Raw genomic sequence first — 11004 nt, 5'->3', positions numbered from 1 at the left:
TTAATGTAATGTTTCGTGAAGGAACTTCAGGGGTTTCCAAAGTTTCAAAGTATTTCAAAATAAAACAGCATGTCATATGTGGTCAATGTCAAATAACACTGAATATGCAAATGTTACTTATTTTATTAACTTATTACCTTGAAATTTCTTAAACTTAAAATAAATATATTAGGCGAAAGAGATTTGGCTGACAAAATAATAATAATAATAGTTTTGGGAACATGCCTACATTGCATGTAAATAAGAATACGTGGATTTGTGCATTTTAATGTTTGAAAGAAAAAAGCCTTCCAAAGGCCTTGTAATACATCGTTAAATAACCTACTGAGTGATAATTAATAATTCATGTGTGCACCAGTAGTTGCTGCAATGTTAAAGAAACATTTAAAATTTTAGCGATACAAAAATTTCAATGATTTTGGTAAATCCAGTGATCAAATGCTGTGATGAATCGACTCATGAGATTCAAATCTTTCGAATTTGTTCACCAACAAGATCCGTTCAGTAGCCTCTTCTGCATGTTACATTGTTGCACCATCTTTTTCTGAGTTCCAAGTGATTCACTTATTGCTACAAAGATATTTTGAAGAATGTTGGCAACCAAACAGTTGACGGTAACCAGACTTCCATAGTATTCTTTTATTTTATTTCCTATACTGTGTAAGTCAATGGCTACCGTCAAATGTTAGGCTGCCAGCATTCTTTAAAAATACTTTATTTGTTGCTCAATAGAAGAAAGAAACCTGGAAAGAATTAGAAAGAAAACTTGAATTTGTATGTACATTTGACTTTCAATATGAATTTTATTGATCATTTATTGTAATATTTTTAGTTTGGAGAATCATTTTTAATCTCACATGGGATAATCACAATCAAGCAGTAAATTGAAATATGTTCAAGTGAGGTTTTTTTTTTTTAATCCACCAATTTTCCTACCAATACAAAAACTGCATAACATTAACTTGGTTCATTGATTCATATCCGTCATAAAGCATTCTCAGAGCTGGCCTTGTAATAGTTCATAGACAACAGACAGGCGCAGACTTAATGACAGATTAAGGTCTTCATTCAAACATCAAGATCGTCATCTGGATCCTCCTCGTCGAAGTCGTCGCTAGCATCCGGTTCGTACACGATCCTCCCGGAGCCAGGAGCCGGCCTCAGAAGAGCCGATTTCCTAAAGGGAAGAGAAAAAGACACGAATTGAGCATGAAAGACTTTCTAGATCTTTTCTAGAAAAATAGGGATTTACAACCAGTGTTGCTAAACTAAACATATTAAAAAAAAATTCATTACCTGAAATAAAATGTAAATGTTACATAAAATAAAATACAATCAATATTCAAATTAAATGTTAAAAATGTAAATTTAAGTACGGTAATTAGAAATGCAGCCCTGGGAACTAACTGAAATAAAAATGCTGGAAAAAGGAAAACTGAGCTAAAATTCTTAAAACCGAAATTCATTAAAGCTAGATAGAAATATAAAAAGATGGAAGCAAAAAAATTAAATAACAAAACTACAAAAGCACAACTAAGCTTCAACTAAAATTAAAATTAAAACTGAAAATAATAAAAAAAGAAAAGCTAAAGTGATAGAAATGTGATGGAAAAATATAATGAAAAACTATAAAAAAGTAAATACCTAAAAAAACAGTTGGGGTCTAAAATTGAAATAAAATTAAAGCTAAAAAGAAATATACAACACTAAAGCTAATAAAAATGGCAAAAGCACATCAAAATATTAAAATGTTAGCTAAAACTCAAATGATTTTTTAATTCAAATTATTAATAGAAACTATAATATCAATAATACTTAAACAACTCGGTTTACAACAACTGAGGTTTAAACTAAAATAAAAAGTTAAATAAAATATAAAATAAAAAAATAAAAGCATATAACATTACTAAAATTTCAACAAAACTTTAAAGTGAATACTGAAAAGCAAAAGTGATATAAATGTGGTACAAAAGCAAAATATAAATAAAAACTATGAGAGTAAATAACATTAAAACAACACAGTTTACAACAGTTGGGGTCAAAAATAAAATAAAGGCTAAACTAAAATACTTAAAAAAAACAACTAATAAGAAAATGGCAAAGCACAAAAAATTACTAAAAAAAAAATTACTAAAAACTATAATAGTATATTAATAGTACTAAAACATCACTGTTGGGGAGAATTGAGGTCTCTTACTTCTGTTGACTAAACACAAAGGGCAATGCTACTTTCTCTTTGGCTCTTCTCTCCTCCTCCGACAGACGCAGATTGAACGTCAGGTTTGACGTGGGATCAGTCTGAGGATCAGATCACAGTAACAACACAAGACCTCCAGCTGAAGCTGCTCTGAAAACCAAAGCGGCTTTGCTCACCTCAGACACGTCTGGCTCTTTCTGTCCACGTCCAGGCTGATGTGGTTTGGCCTGCACTGAAAGAGTTGCGTCCTCGGACACACTGAAATACTCCTCCTAGACATCGATTCCACAAATTATCAGTTTATAATCTCATGTTTATTCAGGCTCAAACCTCACGTCTTACCTCTTGCATGACTTTGCCAGACTTTGTGCGTCTTGTGGTCTTTGCCACAGAATGGCGTTCATTGTCTGCAGGTGACACAGAGATAACAGTGCTGGCCAAGTGGCACACGATACCCACAATGCCTTGCTGATGCAAATCTGAATGCAGGAGGCCGATGATAGTTTTAATAACGCCTCCTAGTGGTCAGTGGGAAAAAAAACAAAGAAGAGTATTATTTCCCTTATCAAGTCGGTCTCTCGACATTACGTATGGGGAAATCCATTTCCCCGAAATTATGAAGTCTGATTGAATAACTCTTTTGCTTGCAAATAGCCAATGGCGCCCTCGCCCTCACCTGATTGGCTGACAGCCATCAATATAGGTGACGGCGGGCGCCAAAAACCTCAGAATCTTTTTTCTTCACTTGAGTCTGGTTTCGCCGTGGATTCACGCATACAGAGCGGAAAATTGTGGAAAATTATCCCCTCTCGCGTTCCGGTGATTTTACTCTTATAATGTCTCTTTGCCGCATGTGTGGTGGGCCCATTGATTTCCCGGACGCACACGAGCAGTGTGTGCTGTGCCTGGGTCGGACTCACGCAGAGGCGGCATTCGAAGGTTCGGGATGTCGTGCCTGTGAGGAGCTTCCCATCTAGATCCTTCGTGCAAGGCTGGCCGTTACCCGCAACGGTGGCCCTGTATCTCCTGCCTCTCCCCCGTCCGCCGCCGTCGAGCCGCGAAGCGGGAGACTGCAGAGAGCTCCGTCGACGGATTCTGTCGAGGTACTGGCGTCGGCACAACGCCCATGCCACCCTCACGTGGAAGATCCCCTCTCATACTCTGAGGCCAGTTACTGCCCTCCACTTGAAGCGCGGGAAATGGTCTCGTTTGGATATGACGAGGACGACGCCATGTCTACTAATGCCTCAGACCCGGGAGCGTGGTCCGAGGCCCCGTCTGAAGCCGCCCCTGCCTCGCTGGATGCCGAGCTTATGGCGATCCTTACAGAGGCGGTGGCAGATATGGAATTGGAGTGGACAGCCCCCAAGGAGCTGCCGTCTAAGGACGGCTCCTTCCTCGGCGCGGGCCGCCAGGCTGAAGCCCCACAGAGACCCGCGCCCTTTTTCTCTGAGGTCCACGAGGAACTCACCCGGTCATGGCGCTCCCCTTACTCAGTCCGAGCCCATGCACAGGGGACCCAGCTGCTGACGACGGTGGAAGGGGTGGAGAAATTAGGATACGCCCCATCTTAGACCTGAGATTACTGAACAAAGCGCTCGCGAAACACACGTTCAAGATGATAACTGTGAAGCAGATCCTCGCGCACATTCAGCCCGACGATTACTTCATTGCAGTGGATCTAAAGGATGCATACTTCCACATCCAGATAGCCCCACATCACAGGCGCTTCCTGCGTTTTGCATTCGAGGGTGTGGCGTACCAGTTCAAAGTGTTGCCGTTGGGGCTCGCTTTGGCTCCCCGCGTATTTACAATGTGCATGAATACAGCGCTCGCTCCCCTGAAGCTCAGTGGAATGCGCATACTGAACTATCTCAACGACTGGTTAGTCATCGCATGGTCGAGAAGCGCTCTCGAGGGACACAAACACAGACTCCTCGCCCATCTGACAGGTTTGGGGCTGTCTGTGAACATTCAGAAGAGCACGCTGCAGCCGTGCCAATAGATCACATTCCTGGGTATGATACTGGACTCGCGCACTATGATCGCGAAGCTGTCAGAGCCGAGAATCCAGTCGATTCACAATACACTAGCCCTCTTCGTTCAAGGCAAAGCTATCCCCTTAAGAAAGTTTCAGAGGCTGCTTGGTCTGATGGCGGCCGCAGCCTCCGTCTGCAGACTGGGCTTGTTGCACATGAGACCGCTTCAACAGTGGTTACAGAGCCGAGTGAAGCCGCGGGCGTGGAGAGCGGGAACGGAACGCCTTATAACGCGTTCATGTCTCGAGACTCTGGCGCCTTGGTTCGGCACGACCATATTCGAGCAGGGTGCTGCTATGGGCAGAGTGGTCAGACGTGTAGTGGTCACCACGGATGCTTCACTATCAGGCTGGGGAGCCCTATGCGATGGCAGACCAGCATTCGGTATGTGGACAGGGGACCAGACGCGCTGGCATATAAACTGCTTGGAGATGGAAGCGGTTCATCTAGTGCTGCAGAGTTTCCTTCCGTTTGTGAAACACCATCATGTTCTCATCAGAACGGACAACACGGCGGTGGTGGCGTACATCAATTGCCAGGGAGGTTTACGTTCGCGATCCCTGCAGGGATTAGCGAGACAGCTGCTGTTATGGATGGACAGGGTACTTCTGTCGATTCGAGCAGTGCACGTACTGGGCAGTTTGAATTGCGGTGCCGAAATGCTGTCCAGGGACGGCATTGTACACGGAGAATGGAGGCTCCATCCGCAAACGATAAATATGATCTGGAATCTGTTTGGCAAAGCGGAGATCGACCTCTTTGCGTCGCAAGAGAACGCCCACTGCCCTCTGTACTTCTCGCTGACAGCATCCCCCCTGTGGGGAGACGCGCTGTCGAGCCGCTGGCCCAAGGGACGGAAGTATGATTTTCCCCCAGTCAAGGTAATGCCGCTGGTGCTGCAAAAGATCAGGGAGGAGAGATGTGCGTTGATCCTGGTAGCACCCAAATGGCCCAACCAGCCGTGGTTCCCGGAACTGGTGAACATGTCGCAGCTTCCCCTGTGGCGGATCCCGCCGAGAAGGGACCTCTTATCCCAGGAGAGGGGCACCATATGGCACCCCAACCCAGAGCTTTGGGACCTGCATGTGTGGCAGATCAGCGTGGAGTATATCAGCGAGTGCTGCAGACAATAGCAGAGGCTAGAGCCCCTTCGACGAGGCGTTTATACACTCTGAAGTGGAAAGTATTTGCTAACTGGTGTGTTGACAAAAATGAGGACCCAAGCAGTTGGGATATCTCCATTATTCTGACCTTCCTACAGGAACGTCTGGATGCTGGCAGTACCCCATCTACAGTGAAAGTCTACGTGGCCGCTATCGCCGTTTTTCGTGACTTGCTAGACGGCCATTCAGTGGGGAGGCACCCCCTGATAATGAGTTTTCTTCGGGGAGCTAGGCGGCTTAATCCACCCCGCCTTCGTCAGACGCCGGTCTGGGACATGTCGTTAGTGCTTAGTGCGCTGTCCGACCCACCTTTTGAACCAGCCGAGTTTAGCGACCTTAAAGTGCTCTCATTTAAGACGGCGCTACTGCTAGCGCTAGCTTGCGGGAAACGAGTGGGAGACTTGCATGCCCTGTCAGTGAACAGCGTGTGTATGCAGTTTGGACCGGACGATTGTATGGTCAGACTTTTACCCAAACGCGGCTATTCGCCTAAAGTACTCTAAACGCCGTTCAGAGCTCAGATAGTTACAATTCAAGTATTTTGCCCCGAGGAGGACAGTAATTCAGTGTCTCAGAAGTGCGCTTTGTGCCCCGTTCGTGCCCTGCGTGCATATGTGAACAGAACTAGCCAGTTTCGAACTTCAGAGCAGCTTTTTGTCTGCTACGCGGGTGCCAAGAAGGGCAGCGCGCTGTCGAAGCAGAGGTTATCACACTGGATAGTGGAGGCTGTGCGACTAGCTTATGCTTCCCGGGGAACCGCCTGCCCAATCGGGGTGCACGTCCATTCCATAAGGAGTTTGGCGTCGTCATGGGGTTGGGCGAAAGGCATGTCTATTCAGGACATTTGTTTCGCAGCGGGCTGGTCGTCTCGCAACACGTTTGCGAGATTCTATAATTTGGACATTCCCTCGTTCGCATCACATGTGCTGTCAGTGCAGGAGGAGGGAGTTGAGCAGTCATTGGACTAGGCTATGGCACGCCTTGCCTGGCGTGTGCACTAGTTATGGTTTCGACCAGGTCATATAGACAGCGTCAGTTATTTTAGTAATAGCTGCGGTCGAGGTATTCATTCACTATCTAGTGTGGCCCCTTTATTATGCCCGCATTATAAGCCGGCAGTGTATTCCCATGCACCAACATATTGCTGCATTTTCCCCATATCACACCAGTGCTGCTTGTGTGCACTGGGTTACGATGGTGCTCTGTGCCAAGAGGTGTTTCAACCAGGTCCGGTACCCGACCTAGAGCTAATGCGCTTTAAGAACTAGTGCTTATGCTCTTCTGTGGCTCGATGAGAGCTGGGCCGGACGGTATTTCCCACACGGCGGGGGTTTTATTGTTCCCCATATGTAATGTCGAGAGACCGACTCGATAAGGGAACGTCTCCGGTTACTCACATAACCTTAGTTCCCTGAGAGGAGGGAACGAGACATTACGTAACCTGCCTTGTGGAAAACCTTCCAGCCTCATAACTCTCCTTCAGTCGAAGATTCTGACGCCGCCCGCCGTCACCTATATTGATGGCTGTCAGCCAATCAGGTGAGGGCGAGGGCGCCATTCGCTATTTGCAAGCAAAAGAGTTATTCAATCAGACTTCATAATTTCGAGGAAATGGATTTCCCCATACGTAATGTATCCCTCCTCTCAGGGAACTAAGGTTACGCGAGTAACCGGAGACGTTTTCCTAGATCTTACAGTGTTTATAGATCCAGCACATTTGTGGGGAAAAGCGAAATGCGTCACCTTTCCTGAGCTCTTGAAGTGTCTGGCAGAAGACAACAGGGTCACGATGTCTCAAAACCATCGAGAGAGAGTCAACAACAAGCACTGATGCTTTGGCTCGCTGTGTGTCTTTGAAGAGCTGAGTTATGTGTTGAGAAGTGAACCGCTCGATGGTGAAAGACGATCTGCGCGTCCAGCCGAGAGGATCCGGGAAACCCTTGTGAAAATGAAGCCTTTAAACAGATCAGATGAAACATTTCAGTTGCAAAACAACTGCATCAACTATAATGAATAGACTGCACATACATTGTGTTAAGTTAGCAAAACAACCAGGATTATAAACTTCACAAAATGTGCATACTTTGGCCTATCGCTTGATAATATGACTAATATTAATAAACTACGCCTAAAATCTGATACTTTTTCTATTTAAGCCATAAGGACATCAAAAACTGAATCTGTCACTAGATGCGAAGGATGAAATATAAATAATTTATTACTACAAAATTGGCACAGAAAAATAATGTGAACAAACAACAGGGAAAATAATTGTAGTTGTAAATAATAAAAAGTAACTAACAATACTGTACACACAGTTAGGGTAATTAATTAATAAATTAACAATACTTTTGCTGGTGTTTATGCACTTAAATGCATAAATGTAAGTTGATAAAAAAGCAGGAAGAACACAATGGTAAATGCAAATAATAAAACGTTTCAAAATAACCAGGCTGTGCACATTTTGGCACAGATTAATCATTAACTTTTGTCACTTGATCCTATGGCTGATATTAATACAACATAATATTTCTGCTGTTGATTGTACACAATGTCATACATAGTCATGGAAGCAATTTAGCAAAACAACCAGATTTATCAACAACAACAAAAAAAAAGAGGTTTTATTATATCAAAGGCTGTGCATATTTTGTCACAAATTAATCTGTCACTTGATACAATTGCTAATATTAATAAAACAATAATTTTGCTGTTGTTTACACACTTACAAAGGTTATGTTAATAAACACTAATGAAAAATAATGGTAAATGCATAAAATAAAAAGTAACTATTGTTGTGCATACTGGCAAACATTCTTCAGTCACGTGATATTATGGCTAATTTGAATGACATATAATATTTCAGATGTTGTCAAAATTAATGTTATTACTCTGCATTAAAAAAAGTATTCTCCTGCATGATGCAAATCCAGTGCACTCTAACACTGAACCACGTTGAAGTGCATGCTAAATGACAGACTGTAGGTGCAGTTGAAATGTGATCGTAACACATGTGATGTTTTGAGCATGTCTCAGTCTCAATCACGAGTAGTCTGTATGAACTGAACTCACTCACCTCTGCACGCAGCTGCTGTCCAGACCAGCACACATTTCTGCTTCAGGACTCTCGAAGCCCAGCACATGCACGTCCTCGCCCCTTCAGAGTTTAAAACACAGATCAAACATCACACGAAGTGTAACAACGATATAATGGAGGTCAACTGAAGCCTTCTTGCCTCTTCACTGCTGCATTAATGAAGCACCGGAGGAGTCCTCTCCCGGAGCACTGCACGGTGTCTGAAAGACACATCAAGAACACCTTCAGCTTTCAGCACCTTCACTGATGTGAGCTCACGAGACGATGATGTTACCTTCCACGAGGATGAATCCTCCTACAGTCTGAATCACATCCAGCAGCATGATCCAAACCAGCTCTCTTCAACGAGTCTGAAGTAATAGCGGCCGGTTTATTATCACATCCTTGGACTACTGATGAAACATGACGGATCCAAACAGCCTGGCTTTATATAAGAGTTATGATATTATCTACGATCAACACGAGTTTGATTGAATAAACAGGTTGTTTCTTCTTCTTCTTCTTCTTCTTCTTCTTGTTTAATGGCGATTAACTCCAAAGGAGCATTATCGCCACCTACTGTGTTGGATGGCAAATTAACCTTGGGTGAGGTTAAACCTTGGGTACCTTAAGTCTGAGGTTTAAAACTATTTCCTCTTCCTTCTTTCACAAATGGACCATTAACTATGTTTCCTTGTTGAACCCTACTCTATCATCCCACATACATCATAATTATTATTTATCATACCTGCAATAGAGGTTTCATTGAGCTTCATCCGGTGCTGCGTGTTCAGCTCCTTCGTCCACACTCAGCCCCCATGGCAGGTTCAACATTTCAAGTATATCATATTCTAAATCCCAAACCTGAATCATATATAAACGTAATTAGTGCTCTATATATCGGTCTATCAATTAAACCTTTTCCTAAAATATCCTCATTCTTCATTCTATCATCTCCATTCTTCAGATGACTGAACAATACATCCCAGAAAATATTATACTTACTACAAATAAATAATACATGACATACATTTTCAGATACACCACACACATCACATAATCCATTTTCATGTAACCCCATTATTGCCAGTGTTGAGTTTAACCCTGTATGTCCCAATCTTAACCTAGACAGCAATACTTCTTCCTTTCTATTTCTTCCCTGACAATGTATCTTCCCTACTGTCTGTGTGATACTATAACACCATCTCCCTGTGCTACTATGGTCCCATCTAATTTGCCACTTATTCATTAACTTTCTCTTTAAAATCGATTTTGCCTCCTTTTTCCCCATAGGTACTTTAACATCCACCTCCCTCTTGTCTAGTGCTTTTTTTGCTAGTTTATCAGCAACTTCATTACCAGATACCCCAATGTGTGCTGGCTAGTACCCAACAGAAATACACCACTATTCCAGCCTTTTTCAGTCTGTATAGTGATAAATATACTTCCATTAATAAATCATCTCTGTTTGATCTTGCATGTACTATACTAATTAAAGCTGAAAAAGAATCTGAACATATTACCACTTTATTTGGTCTTACTTGTTCGACCCACTGTAGTCCTATTATTATAGCTGTTAACTCTGCAGTGTACACAGACATCTCATCAGTCAACCTCAAACTAATCTGTTTTTTAAATTATGGAATATATACACCTAATCCAACCTTTTGACTGATAGGTTCCTTAGAACCATCTGTAAATATTTGTAATAGTGAATAAAATGTGTTATTTAAAAAAGCATTAACCTCATTTCCAATGTACTCTTCTTTGGGCTTGTCTAGTAAACTCAAATCTGCAAGCGGTTCAGGGACTTTCCATGGTGGAGTATCAGTAAGTGGTATACTGGGACAGAAGATCTTATTGTCCATGCAACATTCCTTAGCCCATACTCTGCTCTTCCATCCAAAACTGTGTCCTCCATCAAATGAGTATTCCCAGCACTTTGTGAGTAAGGTGATTATTTGCTGATTGCTGAAGATTTACCCAGTATGTAATTGCCAGTTTTTCCCTTCTAATATCTAGAGGCATCTCTCCCATTTCTACTCCAATTGCATCTACAGGGGATGTTTTAACTGCTCCACAACATATTCTTAGTGCTTTGGATTGAATTATATCTAATTTTTTCAGTAAAGACTTGGATGCCGAACCATATACAATACATCCATAATCAAAGCAAGAACGAATCAGTGCTTGATACATGCACAACATTCTTCTTCTTATTCTTCTTCTATGGCTGTTTACAAACTTGAGTAATGCATCACCGCCACCTATTGTGCAGTAGTATGAACAGGTATTATATTATATTATATTATACCAAACGATTAATCAATTAAAAGTGTGTGTGTATATTTATTATGTGTATATATATACTATTATACTATTATATATACTATTATATTATATTATATTTAGTGCTGTCAAACGATTAATCACATTGTAGAAGGGTTCAGGGGTTGAAAGGAAGCGGACGAGGGGTCGGTTTGTCAGCTGACGATTTTATTCTCCAAAATAAACAAAAATGGTGTATCA

General features: G+C 42.3%; 1 protein-coding gene across 1 annotated transcript; it reads right to left on the bottom strand.

The window, feature by feature from the left end:
* Positions 1 to 783: 783 nt before the first annotated feature.
* Positions 784 to 9015, bottom strand: elp5 (elongator acetyltransferase complex subunit 5). Its single transcript, XM_059504475.1, has 8 exons — positions 8771 to 9015; positions 8629 to 8696; positions 8476 to 8552; positions 7143 to 7354; positions 2540 to 2715; positions 2374 to 2469; positions 2198 to 2298; positions 784 to 1177 (listed from the first exon to the last, which is right to left on the bottom strand). Exons 1-8 carry the CDS (start codon positions 8817 to 8819, stop codon positions 1069 to 1071), a joined length of 888 nt encoding a protein of 295 aa, XP_059360458.1. The 5' UTR covers positions 8820 to 9015; the 3' UTR covers positions 784 to 1068.
* Between the last annotated feature and the right edge of the window lie 1989 nt (positions 9016 to 11004).

The sequence above is a fragment of the Carassius carassius genome, chromosome 2 (assembly GCF_963082965.1).
Source record: "Carassius carassius chromosome 2, fCarCar2.1, whole genome shotgun sequence".
Lineage (NCBI taxonomy): Eukaryota > Metazoa > Chordata > Actinopteri > Cypriniformes > Cyprinidae > Carassius > Carassius carassius.
Note: the sequence above shows the minus strand (reverse complement) of the source record. Positions and strands in the feature narration are given on the sequence as shown.